A 17914-nucleotide genomic window follows, 5' to 3' on the forward strand; every position below is an offset into this window, starting at 1 on the left:
TTTGTGCACTGGTCGCTGCAGTAGCGCCTCCTCTGATCGGTCAGGGCACCTGTTCAAGGGGGAGGGTGAACTGGGGGGAATAAGGTATTCCTCCCATGCGCTATGCCCCCCTGGTGAAACTCCTCACCGTCAGGTGAAAAGAAGCGGCTGGCGACTCCACATGTATCGGAGGAGGCATGTGGTAGTCTGCAGCCCTCCCCAGATCACAGAGGGGTTGGAGCAGAAATCGGGAAAGCTCGGAAGAGTGGGGTAATTGGCCGGATGCAATTGGGGAGAAAAACTGGGAAAATTAAAAAACAAAACATATCCATTAATCCAAGGTTTCCGTTAGCTGGTAATTGATTTTTTTACTGATTAAGCTCTCAAATCTGACAAATGAAAATATCCCCCGGGTCATGGTGTCTGGCATAATTCCACCCAAAGACTGGAAAGTTTTTGAAAAATAAATTAAAAGACTTGTGTATTAAAAATTGAGATCTAGGGGAATAGGTAGGCCTATAGGTGTACTAGTTGGTTAAATAAATGCATTTTTTAAAAATGCATTTTTAGTTTTTCATCATTAAGCCTTGGACACTTGTGCCTTGGATTGGCCTATGTAAGCTGCTGTATGTAGCCTAACTGCCATATGAGTCGAGTATGATTGTAAAAGAATATGGCAAAACAGCCCACCCTTGATCAATATTCTCTAATTTTCAATATTTTTTACATTGTAGTAGTCACAAATGGCATGCCTTTACTTTGCATTTAATTTATGTCGATGTTTTTGGAAACAGGCTCCTTTTTTTAAAAAATTTTTTTATATGCATGCGAGTCAACTTGTGTCTATTCGTGTCTAGAATTTTTCATTAGGGTAACTGTGATGTAAAATCTATTTGCATTGATGCTTTGTTCTTGTATTAATTAGTTCATGCAAGGCACAGATAGTAAGACTGGAATTTTTCCCATTTGTCCAACATTGTGGATCTCCCCAGACATGTTGGCCAGCACCAAATTTTCCTTGCAGAAACTCAGCATGAATCCCATGCTGTGGCTTCAGATTTCGCAGTAAAACATGTTCACATCTTAAAACAAAAAGTTGCATATGCAGAGCTTTTTTCTATGTATGCCCCCATGTTATCCGCTACTCATTCTAGATAATCTTGGTTATTGACACTTAATTAGATGTATTGTGCTTTGCCAATAGATATTAGGGAGATTGCGAGAATAGTTGGGCATACATGGCTCAGATAGCAGTAACACCCGTCGAGTTTGTTGAATACAGTTTTAGAATCGGGCTTGTTCCAGGATGTGTGTATGTTTATTGTCTGAATTGGGCTTCTGTGTAAAACGCTCACCCTGGAATATGGCTCAGGGATGTTACTTCAAATGCTGTGTATCAGTAATTGGATAATTTCAAGCTGCACTGAATGGTAGCTTAAAACAGCCCCTTGTTTTTGTGCAAAATGCAGCTTTAAATCACAGCGTTGGAATTGTGTTTTTGATAATACGATTATCATATAGGTGGTGCTTATTTCACATGTATCAGTGATGGATTGATGATACTTTTATCAAATTCTGTTTAGCAAACCCCAAGTTTGGAATCAATAAACAATAACCACAGTCACTAATGCTGCATAAATATGCTTCTTTTTTCACAATTTTGATGGATATGACCCCATAGAGCCCTGAACTCCAATAAGTGGCCTGTGGGCCAGGTACGCAAAAGCCAAATGTCTGGCCTGCGCCGATCCATTGGCACTAACGCACCTGTCATAACATGTGAAATAAAGTGCACAACATGTGAAATGAAGTGCATGCTGCTCTACCTTATTTTGACCTCACTCCACACCGTACACTTGACCTATGCTGTAGAGCAAGGGTAGCTAACCATGTGCCATGGAGAGCCATGTCTATGCAGGTTTTCATTCCAGCTGGACTCCACACCAGGGGATTTCACTGATTAGCAACCCTTCAACCAAAGAGGAAGAATGTTTCCGTGAAATCACTTGGTGTGGAGTCGGGTTGGAATGAAAACCGGCATACACATGGCTCTTCATGCCACATGGTTAGCCACCGCTGCGGTAGAGCATGTATAGACGTAAGACGTACTCCACACTCTCTACAGTCCTTGACTAGACAGAACCACTCACCAGCTAAGTCACATATAATCAGTAACTTTCCTAAACCAAGAACATATCCTGCGCAAAAAAGTGGAAAGTCGACCAGGAAAACCGTTAGTTCAAATCTGACTGGACTGATCAGTTTTGTTTTATTTTACCGGACCACGCCAGTGCCAAACCGACATGCTTGATATGCATGCAGACCGTAGCTGTCTGCAAAGCAGATCTTAAGAGGCTCTTCAACACTATGCATGCTGCCAGTTTTATGCCAACTACCCTACAAAATCAGGTCACCACAAACAAAAAAATAGCAAATATGATAACATCATACAAGCACTCCGTTTCTACTATCTGCAAATCAACATCGGCACAAGAGAGTGCAGCAGCTACATCCTTAAATGTTTCATGGAATCTTGCTAAAGCTAAGAAGCCACTCACTGATGCTGAATTGATTAAAATGAATGCAACTGATATGGTTGGTTGGCGAAGTCATGATGAGAAAAACAAGAAAATGGTTGCGGAGGTGCCATTGTCAGCTAACATGGCAAAAGAAGAGTTTAACTTTTGGCAGAGGAGTATTTTTCCAATCGACTCACCGATTTCAAGAAAGCAGAAGCCATATCACTAGCCATAGACTCATCCTTGACCGAACCAATATGGAACAGCTGTCTGTGTTCGCAAGATTGTTTGATGGGAAGCCCTTTCGGGAAGAGCTACTTTGTTTGCTTCCTGTGCCTGGGCGCACAACTGGGGAGATCATCTTTAATGAATTAACACAGTTCTTTGAGAAGAATGGCTTGGATGTGAGCAAAATTGTATCCGTTGTCACCGATGGGGCTCTATCAATGGTGGGACAACACAAGGGCTTGATAAGCAGGCTTGCCACTGTTAACCCAGCACTCTTAGCATTTCATTGCATTATTCACAAATCAGTGTTGTGCACTAAACTGTGTGTGACGAGACTGATACATTTCATTCATGAGAGTTCTAGTCTGCAACATCGCCTTTTCAGAGCATTACAGGAGGAAATGTCAGTGAAACACAAGGATCTTTTGCTGCATAATGATGTTCGCTGGCTGAGCAAAGGCTGTGTGTTGGAGAGGGTGTGGAACCTGCACGATGAGCTTGTGTCATTTTTTATCCTGACTGCGGAGCCAAAAAGCCCAAGAATATCAGAAGTTTTCAAGTGACAATAAGGTGATGGCATTTTTTTTTTTTGGTGTGACATAATGTCTCATCTAAATCACCGTAATCTGCAATTACAAAACAAGAATCACACTGTGGCAGACATGTTTGAGGCATTTGGAGCTTTCCAGTCAAAGCTGAACCATTTGGAGAGAGACATTCACAGGAGAAAGTTGTACTTTCACAACTGCAGGAGCATTGCGAGAAGAACAAAATGCGGGAGGATGCAGCGATGAAGGATTTCGTGACGAGCCTGGCAGAAAACTTCCAAGGAACAATTTGAAAGCTCCCCTAAACTCTCAGGTGACATCCTCCTTTTCCTGAGACAGCCATTCTCTGTTTTGGCTGACGGCCAGTGGACTGCAGAGGCCAAAAGACTGGTACCTTTCATAGACGAGGCAATTCTTCAGATGGAGGTCTTGGAGATGGGAACACATGGTTTGCTCAAGCACAAGAATGTTGAGGTGAGTGACTTTTGGATCAACTTGGTTCCCCAAGCTCGATCCAAAAACATGAGAGCTACTGCCGTGCTCCTACTCACAATTTTGCCCTCCATGTAATACTATGTAAGTCATCGTTTTCTTCAATGAACTTGATTAAGAACCAGAAACGAGACACTCTCCAATGCACATCTTGGACGGTGCCTCAGGATTGCCACAACAGAATACAGGCCCAACATCAGAAGGATTGCCCATCCCGTCGCTCTCACTTCTCTCACTGATTGGTGAATGAACATCCGTTTATTTTTGTCCATTTGTCCATAATTAAATAGTTGGTTTTGGTATGTTGTTTCAAGAATGCATGTTTTTTCTTGTGTGGTCCTCAACAGAGGCTTTAAGAATCCCAGGACTACTACTACTACTATTACTAATAATAATAATTAATAATAATAATCGTAATAGCAACAACAACATCTGTATATAAAACAACTTTTGCTGACGTAATGGGAAAAAAATCCTGGATGTTGTGACTCTTGGCTTGGCATGCATGGCATGATTTGGCCCTTGAGAAAAACTAATTGGGGAACCCTACCGTAGAGTATAGGCCTAATATAAACTTCATTGAGTTATTTGAACCCCATGAGATATGTGCTTAGCCCCCGTGAGCTCATTATATACCAAAAGTGTTGAAATGTTAGATTCGACAATGATCCCCAAAATGATGGGATTAGTATGCAAAACCACGGTGCATTAATCAGGATTACTCATCAGCAGCAGCAGCTAAGTTAGCTAAGCGGATTCCCTTGTGTTTCTGTAGCCTTTCTGTCTGAGCACATGGCTCTGTGTGGGTGTGCATGCATCTTCCTGCGTAATTGACTATCCTCATGTAGACTGAGTGCCTTCCCCCGTGAGACAGCATTTTTAGGCTGCTCTACTTTTAGTAGACTGCTTGTGTGTGGGGGCAGAGTCAGGAACACAGACGCACAGAGGAGAAATGGAGTATTAAAACAAGTGTTATCGCCACAATTGGTGCCATTTTGCACAAGGGAAAACTTGGTGGAATATAGCGAGGGATGGTGGTGAGACTTAGGGAATGGTAGAAGAACCCCCCTCAACTATTGAGGCTTTGACTCACCGCAATCAGATGATGTGAATAGTCTGATTACAGTTAGGTCTGTGAACTGCCTTCTACCAAGGGTAACTGGACTATTTTTTCCTTCCTCCAGTAGAGGGAAACCTATCTCCTGCCTGTGTCTGCTGGCTGTGCCAGGAGGATTGCCGTGACTTGTAAATTGGAGAAACTAAACAGACGCTGGCCAAGAGAATGGCACAACACAGAAGAGCTAACACGTCAGGCCAAGACTCCGCAGTCTACACCCATCTACAGGCCAGTGGCCACTCTTTCAATGATGAGGATGTTCACATCCTTGATAGGATGTGAACATCCTCACTGGTTTGAACAGGGCATCATAAGATGCCATCTGTGTGAAGAGGGAACAACCAATGGTGGAGATACCTGCAGTCAGTTTAGACTGAAGAGGTCACTTAGATGAGTGATGAAACGTATCTGTCAATAAACGTTGTATTCAGATGAACTCATTCAACCTTCGTTGACTGTCTCTTGGCTGCTTTGAACCACTCATCCAATCTATGTGGTCTTGAACTTTTGAATTGAATTGAGTATTGGGTCATGCCTCAAGACTTCTGAAGAGAAAAGGTAATTCTTCATCCATTTCAGGGCTGCGTCGCCTTTTTAGGTGGTAATGGGGACCACCTTGTCTAAAGATTATTCTTGCCAACGCTTAAATTCCAAGTTATTCTCCATATTTTGCATTTTGCTTCTCTTCCTTCCTACGTCCACTCTGTGCCATGGACCCGATTATTTTGATAGCTTCACATGCAATAATTATCGGCTGAGGTACATCTTTCCCTTTTTCTCAAGTTGATAATTCATCATTTCACAGAGGAAGGGAAATCAGGGAAATGGGAAAGGAAGCAGAGAAAGGACGGATGTGTCCTCAAAGTAGGTGTGAGAGCGCATGTGAACGGGGCCGGCCTGTGTCTTGTTTGTCCTCTCCTACAGATGTGTGGTGAGTGCCTGGTTAGGAGAGGTTTAAAAATAAAGAGCTGTGCTCCACAACCCTCTACTTATTCCTCGGGGTTACTAAAAGCCAAGTTTGTTATGTTCATGTCTGAAATCAGACTCTCCTGCTCAGTGCCCTGCTCTCTGTTTGTGTACATTGTTGATGTGAATATAAAATGCATTTCTTGCTACTCCAGAGTGAGACAATGGCTTTCTTTCAATCATTTTGTTGCCACTGTGGCAGATGTGCCATCCTAAATTGGATTACTGTTCTTGTTTTTGCGTGTAGGTGTGTACATACTTGGTGTTCACATCAGTATGTGTTTGCGCATGTGTGTGTGTGTGTGTGTGTGTGTGTGTGTGTGTGTGTGTGTGTGTGATGATTCTGCAAGGATTTTATTTCCATGTACCAACCTCTTGCTGTGTGTTTGTGTTTGCTCGCAGGCTCAAGTGGCATTCCTCCAGGGTGAGAGGAAAGGGCAGGAGAATATGAAGCAGGATCTCGTAAGGCGGATTAAGATGCTGGAGTATGCTCTCAAACAGGAGAGGTACGACACAATTGCACATTTTCTTGTGTTGTTTCCATCTCCGTTCATCAGTCTGTCTGTGTACTCTTATTAATCCATCTTTTGCAATTTTGTGGCTATCATGAAAGCCTCCTTGTAATGATCCCCCCCTTGTGGTGAAATGTATGATTGCAGGGCCAAACACCAGAAGCTGAAAACTGGGAACGATCAGAGTCCGGGGGATAAGAAACCAGAGACCGAGGCAGACCATCGTATGTACTATCAGGCCCTAGGGAGTAACCTGATAGCTGTCTTTTATAATGTTTCCTATATTTTTTTGTTTCTGTTGTGAGGAACTGGTAGTTTTCACTATTAATTCCTACCTACTGCGTGTTCATTCCTTGCTCTTACATCATCCTTGACCAATTCTCCTGTCAATCTGCAGTACCCAATGGGCCAGCTGAGTCAGATTCCGAGCCAGCTAATCAGATGTCCTGGAAAGAAGGACGTCAGCTACTTCGCAAGTAAGGCATTTCCCTTTTTTTCTGTGGAGTTTTACCTCATCTGAATTGAGGGTCTAGGAATAGGGAATGTCGGAAGTTGCATAGAATGTAATTGTGATTGTGAAGCTGTCTGGGACTAAATTGTGGTTTAGGGCTATACAAATAAATCTGACTTCAGATGTTTTTTTTTTAATCAGAAATAAACAAGTTCTGCTTCATAAATAAAATTTGGATATTCTTCAGAATAAACTTTTAACCCTGACTGGAAAAATCAGGCTTATTTGCATGTGTGTGTGCTTTTTCTTCATGAATGTAGGTACCTCGAGGAGGTGGGCTATTCAGACACTATCTTGGATATGCGCTCTAAGCGTGTGCGCTCTCTGCTGGGGCGGAGCAGCCCCGAGGCCAATGGTCCACCGCCAAGCGAAGCCTCCCCAGAGCCCGAACCTCTGGCAGGTGGAGAATCCCTGCTGGTCAGGCAGATAGAAGAGCAAATCAAGAGGTGAGACTCCAAGAATGCAAAGCTGCATTGGTATGGAGATATTACAGTTCAGTAATATTACATTAAGTTAATACAAAGACATTGAACAACATAGGTAAAACCATGACACTTGAACAAAAGTAGAACGTTATCAATCAGGATCTTAGCTGGAGTTGATTAGCAGATTGACTTACACAAGATGACCTTCTACAGTAGTCCTGTGTTTGAAAGATGATGCATTTTTCTTTACCAGTGAATCAAAGTGGGAACGGCTCATGATCAATGCTGTCTGCTGCTTTCTGTCTTTTAAATTGAAGTGGAATCATTCTAAAGTGTATGTGTGTTCAGGAATGCAGGAAAAGAAAGCTCAAAAGAACGTCTGGGTGGCTCGGTACTGGATAAGATTCCTTTCCTGCATGGCTGTGAGGATGATGATGAGGATGACAGCGATGAAGAAGATGACTTCCAGGGTATGGCCACTGATTGCATCGATGGCCCACGCAAGAACAAGAAGTCTCGAGTCAAGGTATCACTAATGAGTAAACAGTAAGATATGTAGGAATGGAGGTCAAACAACTGATTAAATTATAAAAAACACAAAAAATTTGTGATTTGTGATAAATTTATGATTGGTCAACATACTTCTTATGCATAAGCCATCAGCTATAGTTAAACTTGTGTGCATCACTTTTTTATATAAGTGACAGAATCATCCTATTTCATCTCTCACGTGCCTTCTCTTCCTACCCCCTTCATCTCTCCATCCCACACACCGTCCAGATGGGTACAGAGCCCATGACCACAGAGCTGGACCCTGAAGAAGAGGAGGATGAAGATGACTCAGAGGATGCACTTAGCGAGTTTGACTTCCTGGGCTCGGGGGAGGAGGGGGAGGGGGCGGGCGAGGCCCGGATCTCAGGGGACGGACGGGAGTTAGGTATGCTGTCGCCGTAGCCACACCACCACCAGCACCAGCACTGCCACCATCTCTGCCACCAGTGCATCTGTCTTTTCATGTATCTTTCTGCCCCACTTACCTTTTTTATCTTTTCCTCACTATGTCTTGGCATCCCTACTTGTCAATAAAGCCTGTGTTTTTCCCAAGCACTTGTCTCCCTGTGCCTGTTTCATGACCTAAGAATCTGTCACTCTGGATTTTCTGTCTGGTTGGTCACCTCTGTCCTGAGCGTATGTAATTCTCTTTGGTCTGGGATCATCTCAGAGGGCACCATGCATGCTATTGGGTGCCTTTATATGTCCATGTTTCATTGTCTGGGGCTCAAAAGCAGTCTACTTCGTCCTTTTCTTCTTTTTCTTGTCGTCAATAGAATTTCTGTTTTATGTATGAATGTTATCGCTACCTCTGTCTTCATTTCTCTCTCTCACTTTCTCCCATCTGTCATTCTCTCTGTCTCTCTCTGTCTGTCTGCCTGTCTCTCCTCCTCTCTGCATGACTGGGTATTGTGTGTCTCTCCTTTTGCTGGGTTCAGAGAACCGCAGGAACAAGTTGCAGGGCATGATGTCGGACTTCCCCCCAAAACCTTCTCCGCCCCCCACTGTGTCGGGACAGGCTCGCTCTGGGGAAGGTGAGTTACCATCCAGTCCCACTGTATGTCTCATAGAAAACCTTTGACCCCCCCCCCCCACACACACACACAATAATAATAAAATAATAATAAAGATACATAAAAGGCTTCTCAAAAACAGATTCCAAAACCTCAATTTCCTTTTAGTTGCATGGTTATAGATCAGATTGAATTGGAAGACCTAAATGTCATCTTGCCCCACTTCCCTCTTACCATACCAAGATACCATACCAAGTTCAGGCCAAGAGTTCATACCAAGACATTGCTGACGAGATGTCTGTGATGAGAGAGGATGCAGAAAATTAACCAGATAGTGCTGAGATTCAGTGGTCGTTTTCACAGTTCTCCTAGCCCATACATCATAAGTTACATTAGTAACTGTGTTATACTCTCCCTCCTCTGGTCCTGCAGGTGGCGCACTGGGTTTCTCTTCTGATGTCTTCATCATGGATGCTGTTGGAGGAGGGGATATGAACCTGGGTGAGCTAGCTGATCTCACTGTGGCCAATGACAATGATCTCTCCATGGATGTAAGTACACATGCTCACTTTGATACACAAGATATTACACAAGCACACACTCTACTCTAAAAACAAATTGATCCCTCGCTCTGGTCTGTCCTGGCAGATGCAAGACAGCAGGGAGGAATTTAAGAAGACATGGAACCCACGTTTCACACTACGCAGCCACTTTGATGCCATCCGCGCTCTGACCTTTCACCCCAGTCAGGCAGTGCTGCTGACAGCCTCAGAAGATGGGACACTCAAACTCTGGAACCTCAACAAGGCCATGCACTCCAAGAAGTAAGGACAGCATTTCCTATTTCCTTATGAAATACTTGGAAGAGGAGAGAACAGATCATTAGTGGTTCTTCAACGTTAGTAGCTGGGTGAAATCTGAACTAATTGACTGTCTGTCCACAGAAATGCAGCACTGGATGTTGAGCCCATCTACACATTCAGAGCACATAGGTAAGTTGTGCCTAACACAAACCTGTCACTAAAATATACATATACAGCTGCCCTCTAATCCATTTTCATGTTTCCCCAGTGGAGCTGTCTTATCTCTGGCCATGGGTGAGGATGGTGAATCCTGCTACAGTGGAGGCCTGGATGGCACTGTTAGGTGTTGGAAGATTCCTGACCTCAATGTGGATCCATACGACAACTACGGTCAGTCAGTCAGGCTCAACTCTAAATACTCAGGACTCAGACCTAAATAATATTGATATTGCAGTTGTTTGGGATGTTTTTTCAGTATTAATGTCCATATAGTGTTTCCCAGGTAACTTTTGCACCTACATTCTTGAGTGTCAATTTTCAAAACATTGTATTGAGTCTTGAATATTTTGACAGGTAACCCTACCCCACATGCATTGAACTTGCTTTAAATCTTTTGCCAATATCGTGTGTTTTGGTCCACTTTTGACCATACCAAATTGCAGACTGCTCCTATTGTGGGTTCACGGCAGGATGCTTTTATCACTTGTGAGTTCCAAAAACTTGATCATGAGAATGACAAGGCTAGATGAAGCATTGCTGGCTATTTGCACAAACTTTGTCTATTTGAGGCCAAGACTCATGATAAATCCTGCATTGCATCTTTATGTGAAATTCCATTTCCTCTGTTGCTAATCAGCAAGCTAAAAGCAACTGAAAACTCTTGTGCGAACCCATAGTGCATTGCTCTCATGTTGTAATTACCTAATCTGGGTTAATCCGGGTGCTCTGGTTTCCTCCCACAATCCAAAGACATGTAGGTCAGGTGAATCAGCCGTACTAAAATTGTCCCTAGGTGTGAATGTGTGTGTGTGTGGGCCCTGTGATGGACTGGCGGCCTGTCCAGGGCGTCTCTCTGCCTGCCACCCAATGACTGCTGGGATAGGCTCCAGCATCCCTGCGACCCTGAGTAGGCTAAGTGGTTTGGATAATGGATGGATGGGTTAGACTTTAACCAAACGGACAGAAGGAAACTTCATCAGACAAATGCAATGCAACAGTGTTTTTGACTCTTGTCCTGACTTTTTGAAGAGAGATATTTGTGGAAATACTCTAACTGTTTGTCTCTGTGCCTGTGTCTGGTTAGACCCTGGCATTGAGAGCAGTGTGCTGGCTGGCCATGAGGACAGTGTGTGGGGTCTGGCTTACTCCTCAGCCCACCATCGCCTGGCCTCTTGTTCAGCTGATGGCACAGTTCGAATCTGGGACCCCCAGAACTCGGCCCCCTGTCTGTCAGTCTTTAATAAGGAAAAAGGTAAGCGTGTGTGTGTGTGTGTGTGTGTGTGTGTGTGTGTGTGTGTGTGTGTGTTTTGCGTGCGTGCGTGCGCGTTTGTGGTACTTCATTTCTGCATCTATGTGTTCTCATATATCTGTGATGTATCCACAGCCCAACTCTTCCTTTCTCCTACCTTTTCCTAGAGCATGGCACACCCACCTCTGTGGCCTTTGTGACCTCTGACCCTAACCTAGTGGTGGTGTCATTTGACGCCGGTGAGACATTGCTCTATGACCTCAACACAGAGCAGAGCATCATGGTGCTAGAGACGCAGACCAAGGATGGTATGTACTGGACCCAACAATTAGTTAGTAAATATATCAAGAGGACAAATTTAATGGACATAGAATAATTACATTGACAAATCTATTTAGTTACATATCTATCTGTATCATGCCAAAGAAAGGAGCTGCAAAATTGTCTCTCTCAACATACTGGCTTGTGAGAAGAACATAATAGCATGGGAGCCAAAGTTTAGGAGAAACAGTTGGAGTGGTTTATGATCACAGTTAGTCAGAATTGATATGACTCATATTTTGTATTACACTGTAACTCTTGTTATCTCGCTACTCATCCACAAGACTGCTCAAATGTACTTTCCCTACACCTCGCAGATATATCAACCACCCACATCTGACTGATGTTGTCTTTGTTTGCACTCCTAGCCATGAGGTTGTTCTCATAATGACCCTGCAGTCTAGGCATGTTGGGTTGTCTGCTCTTTTTTAATTTTCTGTTATGTTGTCTGCTCCTCAATATTGTTTTTTGCTGGATGGGAAGCAGGATGAACATTGTGTGATTTTTCTTTTTTCCTCCTCTGTAGGCAGCGAGCTGATCAACCGTGTGGTCAGCCATCCATTGGAGCCCATTTCCATCACTGCACACGAGAATCGCACCATCCGCTTCCTCGACAACAAGACAGGTGTGTATTATATTTATGAGTAATCCAGTAATTCCAATTTGCATTGTCTTAGATGTTTGATTGTGATTTTTTTTTCTACATATGCATGATGAGGTTTTGTGTGTTTGCACAGGTAAAGTTGTCCACTCTATGGTGGCTCACCTGGATGCAGTCACCTGTCTTACTACAGATCCTAAAGGCACTTACCTCATCTCTGGCAGTAAGTACCAAATTACTACCACACGTACCTCAGTAAAACTTTAGAATCACGTTCATAGGAATTCACTGAGCAAGTAACCTCTGCAGGAGACATATATTTGAAACTCTGAATTGTTTTGGATCTAAATCTTTATCGAAGTACAGTCTAATTGTTGTAGTCATTATAACATATATTGGCATCCTAAATTGAATTTTCCAGTTTTGTCAATTACACTCAACCGGTATAAAATATTTTAATGTTTTCATATTTGCCTTCCCTTTCCCAGTCAGTTTAGAGTTCTAACTGGGAATGCTAGGATAGATTTATTTCTGTCTTTAGCAGTTTATTTTATAGTAAGTTCATCTGCTCAGTGATAAGATGTAGAAGTGAAGCGATTAAAAACACAATGCTAAAATTACAAATATTGAAAATAAAACTCAAAGCAGAAACACTTGTGCAGGCGAGATTATAAATTCCTAAATGGTTTATATAAGAATAAAAACTAAAAAGAACAAACAAATAAGTTTTGACCGTAATGTTCAGATTCAGCAAACAGCTGTATGTAAAGAACGGTGTACATTTTAAATACTTGCTCAAAATCTCTATACAAAACACATGTAGAGGAAGTGGTACATTGCGTCTAAGCAGGCAAAACATTATAGATTTTTGAAAGTGCATTTCACTGACCTTTGCCCCCCATTAAAAATATCGTGGCCCTCCACTCCCTGTCTACCTCCTTCAGGCCATGATTGCTCAGTGCGCCTATGGATGCTGGACAACAGGACGTGTGTGCAGGAGATCACAGCCCACAGGAAGAAGCATGACGAGGCCATTCACGATGTGGCCTTCCACTCTTCGCAGCCTTTCATTGCCAGTGCTGGTGCTGATGCACTCGCCAAAATCTTTGTCTGACAATGCTGTCATCATACTGGTGAGATGAATGGTGTGCAAGGCAGGGAAGAGGGATGGGACAAAATTAGATGAAGTGGGGCCAAGTGTGCATTTTGGGCAAGCATTTGTTTATTTTACATATTCAATAATGGTGGGTATTTGTTCAAATGTCAACTGTCTCATCAGGTATACGTTTTATAGGGGGGCATCTGGGTAGCGTAGTGGTCTATTCTGTTGCCTACCAACACGGGGATCCCGGTTCGAATCCCCGCGTTGCCTCCGACTTGGTCCGGTGTCCCTACAGACACAATTGGCCGTGTCTGCGGGTGGGACGCTGGATGTGGGTATGTGTCCTGGTCACTGCACTAGCACCTCCTCTGGTCGGTCGAGGTGCCTGTTCGTGATCCTCCCAAGCGCTACATCCCCCTGGTGAAACTCCTTACTATCAGGTGAAAAGAAGCGGCTGGCGACCCCACATGTATCGGAGGAGGCATGTGGTAGTCTGCAGCCCTCCCCGGATCGGCAGAGGAGATGGAGCAGTGACCAGGACGGCTCGGAAGAGTGGGGTAATTGGCCGGATACAATTGGGGAGAAAAAGGGGGGAAAATCCAGACAAAAAAAAAAAGGTATACATTTTATAAACTTGTACTTGTTTGCTTCTAGATAAGTTTCAGTTTAGATAGCTCTAATGTTGTTTGCCTCCCGTTTCTGATCCTAGAATCCTACAACTACAGGTGGGCCAAACGAGACTGAAGGACACAGTGGACAAAGCTCACCTGCTTACATTAAAACGTGTACCTAAACATTCATACATACATATATATACATAAACACACACACACACACTTGTCCTACACCCCACTGGCTGGGTCATCGCCACAGGACACCACTTCCCTCAATTCCTCACTGTTCCATGATGCCTCAGTGACTTGTTGTGATACCAATCATACTGCTTTTTATAACTTCAAGTTTCTGGCTGCTCGGTTTTGTTAATGTTTGGGGTGACACTTTTCTACACTACAATATTCTGTTCTGCTTTGTCAGTCTGCTGATGGTTATTGAAATGCACGTGTGCTTGAGATGCTGACAACTACTAACTAACATGTACAGACAACCCCCAAAGGAAGTGCGTATGTGCGCAGCGCACAAAATGCACAAATGCTCCACCACATTTCTTTGGAGTCCTCTTTTTGAATAAATATGAATCTAAACTCACTTGATGCTAACATGTATAGGCATGCCTAATTACAGTTTCCAGCGGCCATCTGACCAACCATTACATGGGGAGATAATGTATTACATTCCAAAGACTCCATTGGAGTGCATGTGTATTAGTAGTAGTTGGGGTTGGAGAATGTTGCACCTAGTAGTATTTGAGAAGACACTAGCCAGACACTAACCAGTGTTAAAAAAAATAGCTTTAATTTTGATTCCATCACCTTGACACAGAGTTTCATTGATTGTATGTCTGAGTATTATATTGTATCCCCATTTCAAACGAGTGCGTGCGCGCACGTGTGTGTTTGTGTGAGAGAGAGTGTGCATATGTGTGTGTGGAGATATAACTCTGCTGTACAAGATGAATGAATTCCACAATGGGGGGGAAGACACTATCATTGTCATCATTTCTTTCAACAAATATACAATTTTCACTCTATTCCACAGCCGGCCACACACACTTGTAGTATTTGCCTGCTGAAGATGGATGATGATGAAGAAGCACAGTTACAGACAGTCCCTAGACTAGAATTATAGGACATCAGTCAGTTACTCAATTAATACTGCAGATTTAGCCATTTGGGTTTTTTTTTTTACTGTACAAAGGAGTGCGGGTGTGTGTGTGTGCGGGTGTGTGTGTGTGTGTGTGTGTGTATATGTTTCTGTTTGCATGTGCACTAGTTAAATCACGGTGCTAAGAAAGACCTTGTTAGTCTTGAGTCAGAATCAGGGACCTGTTGTGCATGTGTGTGTGTTTTCTCACTCACTGGGCTATGGATCTGATTAGGTGAATGAGTGTCTCTTTTTCCTCAAAACTACACCTTGTTTTCTCACCATTTCATTTACTTGTATTGAGATACTGTAAGTCACTATCATTCAGAACATCACTCACTGGTCATAAGGTGATTTTCGTTTAAGTTATGTGTATTGAGTCCATCTTTATCATTCCTCGAAGATGGCTGGCTTGTAAGGAAGTGTACAGAGTCGATTGTTATGGGGGGACCACCTCAACTTGCTTGATTTGAATAATTACAGCTGTCTTGAGTTTTTTTTTTTTTTTTTAATTTCTCCTGAGGCTAGTGCCAGTTTCTGGGCAGTGCTTAGTTTGGGCTAGACGGTTCCTGCTTGATATTTATTTAGGCCTCTAGAAAAGCTTATTAGAAGACGTCACTACTACTTGAGAGTTATGCTGACGGTCCTGTTCGCTCTCGTAGCATGATGTGCGGCTGTTGCACGGTTAGTGCACGACCCACAGTGCTTATGGTGTTAAACTGGTCCTCTGTCTTCTGTCAAAGGAGTCATGCTGGGGGAGAACCCCCCCTCAGGGCCAAAGAATTATATTTATATCAACCCTCCACCTTTTCTTTTTTTTTAGGAATTGAGACTGAGATCTACCTAAGCCTCAAGGCAACAGGGTTGGCTTCATTTCACTAGACAGGAAGTCACTATACAGTTTGTTTGCTTTTTTTTTTTTAAGAATTTATAATACAGCATCGAGGTCAGGGGTGATGGCTGACTTTAGGGGAAAGGATCACAGGTTAAACGACTTACCTAGTATCCAATCTTCTCTGATTCTGTGACTCTGGTCACATCTACTCCAGTTGCTGTGATGATTGTGCTATCCTGAATGGGCACCCTGAAGGCATCTACATTGCTAGATGGGGGCTAAATGAGCACTGGAGCACATTTATATTTGGAGAATCTTCCTAACTATGTCCCTCCACTGTCTCCAGCATTCATGCTTACATGCTAGCTTTAGATAAGACTTGCCCCTTAGCAGCTGACATATGACCATTATTTCTAACCTATAGCCATTAGACGATTGAAATCTCCTACATTCTCTGTCAGTTAGGGGGCTGCTTTGTTCTCATTAACAAAATGACAGGGTCACTTTAGGGGTCAGAGTTTTGGATCTGAGTGTCAAAAGGAACCTAAAGGTAAACTCCAGTCCCGGCCTGTTCCTAACACTGGCATTTTCTGGTCAGTTTAGTTCAAATGTTTCTCTTAAAAAGGGTGGTGAACTGTTGGTCTGATTGTACACAAGATAGATTTTGCTGTATATCTTGGGCTTTGACATTGGCCAGAGAACAACTGAGTGCATTTGCTGGAGTGTATTACTACTCGGCATTGCATGCTGTTACAACTACAGTGACACTTGATGGTTGGGAATGGATGCAGACGAGGTGCAGGAATACTTTTTTTTTTTTGCAAAAATTTCTTATCCGTTATTGGTTAATGCTACATGGGTGTCTTAGACTGAGTACGACCTACAATTGTTGGGAGTCAGTCACATTTTCTGTAAATCAACTGTTGCTTTTTTCATACTGAGCTAAGTCAAGTTACTAAGAAAAGACAAATCAGGACACAAATGTGTGAGAAGAAAAAAAAACGTAAAAAAAGAAAATGGGAAGTGAGAATGTAAATGAAAAGACTAGAGATGCCTTGATGTGCTGTAAATGTCCATCATTTTCATGTTTATTTTCTGTTGCAATTGATTTCTTTGATTATGAACATGATTAAGATGTAAGAATACTGTAGTATGATAAGTGAATCATTCTTACTTACTAGGCATAGAAACTGCTTGTGGTTGATAATGGTAATGTATAACTTGTAAAAAAGCAAAATAATTAAAAAACCTGAAAAATTAAGAAAATTGTGAAAAAAAAGAAGTAATCAGTCAGAGGCCAAGGTAAAGGACTCTCATTTCTTTGTGTTTTTATTTTTTTAATAGCAACTTATCACTGTGTGATATTTTGTACATCATATTAAGCTGTATTCAATCTATTTCCTCTAACTACAAGGGATGAAAGACCTGCTTTTTATTAATTTTGTTTTATTATATATATTTTTGAACTGCATTCTAGCTTGTATCAAATGACATTTTCCCTCTTTTTGTTTACGGGTGCCCTGTTGTATGTCATTAAGAAAAACACAAAATTAAGAGATTTTGTACAGTCAATCAAGAGCTGTGTTGTGTGATCTTTACTGTGTGTTTACTTTTGTCCTGCTCCTTGAATTGGCGAGGTTCTCCCCCCTCAAACGCAAGGAGACGATAGGCTCCCAAATGCAGTCTGGCATTTGTTTGCCTGGTAACACAATCCTTAACCTCTCTTGACTTCTATGATCCGTCAAAGTGCACACATCCTTTACTTAAAACTGGAAACAGTAGTAATGGCAGGTTGACCCAGTGATTAGAAATGCTGCTCTTTGATTGGGCGATCTTCCGATAGAAGAAGCCAGAAACTAAGCTGTTTGATAAATGTAGTATGGTGAAAGATAGGATATTAAAGTAGAAAATGTCATTTCCACTACTTTGGGAAAAATGAGATTTTTGGTCATGGGCAAAGTTTAAAACATAATTTACACATAATATTTGAAGGTTTGCATAAAACTAGAATTTAGGTTCACAAAATGAAAATGCAAACAATTGTCGATGTTCTGATGTCCTTTATCCCCCAAATTGGCCAAAATAACAAAGAAATTGTTTGCACCACTTGGATGATAGATAATCTCCATGTTGATGTAAATCTCCATTTCATTTTCTAGAG

The 17914-nt window shown here is 42.4% G+C and overlaps 1 protein-coding gene across 1 annotated transcript in view; it reads left to right on the plus strand.

The window, feature by feature from the left end:
• The window catches only part of strn4 (striatin, calmodulin binding protein 4), a 31590-nt gene extending 14280 nt beyond the window's left edge, over positions 1-17310 (plus strand). The window contains exons 2-18 of the mRNA XM_056283003.1: positions 6252-6355; positions 6509-6585; positions 6759-6837; positions 7133-7318; positions 7646-7823; positions 8078-8229; positions 8777-8883; positions 9295-9413; positions 9511-9686; positions 9807-9854; positions 9934-10055; positions 10969-11136; positions 11301-11441; positions 11981-12079; positions 12192-12278; positions 13000-13188; positions 13867-17310. Coding sequence (XP_056138978.1) covers positions 6252-6355; positions 6509-6585; positions 6759-6837; positions 7133-7318; positions 7646-7823; positions 8078-8229; positions 8777-8883; positions 9295-9413; positions 9511-9686; positions 9807-9854; positions 9934-10055; positions 10969-11136; positions 11301-11441; positions 11981-12079; positions 12192-12278; positions 13000-13169 — 2013 coding nt within the window. The 3' untranslated portion in view covers positions 13170-13188; positions 13867-17310. The remainder of the gene's footprint in view (positions 1-6251; positions 6356-6508; positions 6586-6758; positions 6838-7132; positions 7319-7645; positions 7824-8077; positions 8230-8776; positions 8884-9294; positions 9414-9510; positions 9687-9806; positions 9855-9933; positions 10056-10968; positions 11137-11300; positions 11442-11980; positions 12080-12191; positions 12279-12999; positions 13189-13866) is intronic.
• The last annotated feature ends 604 nt before the right edge of the window (positions 17311-17914 follow it).

The sequence above is a fragment of the Lampris incognitus genome, chromosome 7, assembly GCF_029633865.1.
Source record: "Lampris incognitus isolate fLamInc1 chromosome 7, fLamInc1.hap2, whole genome shotgun sequence".
NCBI classification, from domain to species: Eukaryota; Metazoa; Chordata; class Actinopteri; order Lampriformes; family Lampridae; genus Lampris; species Lampris incognitus.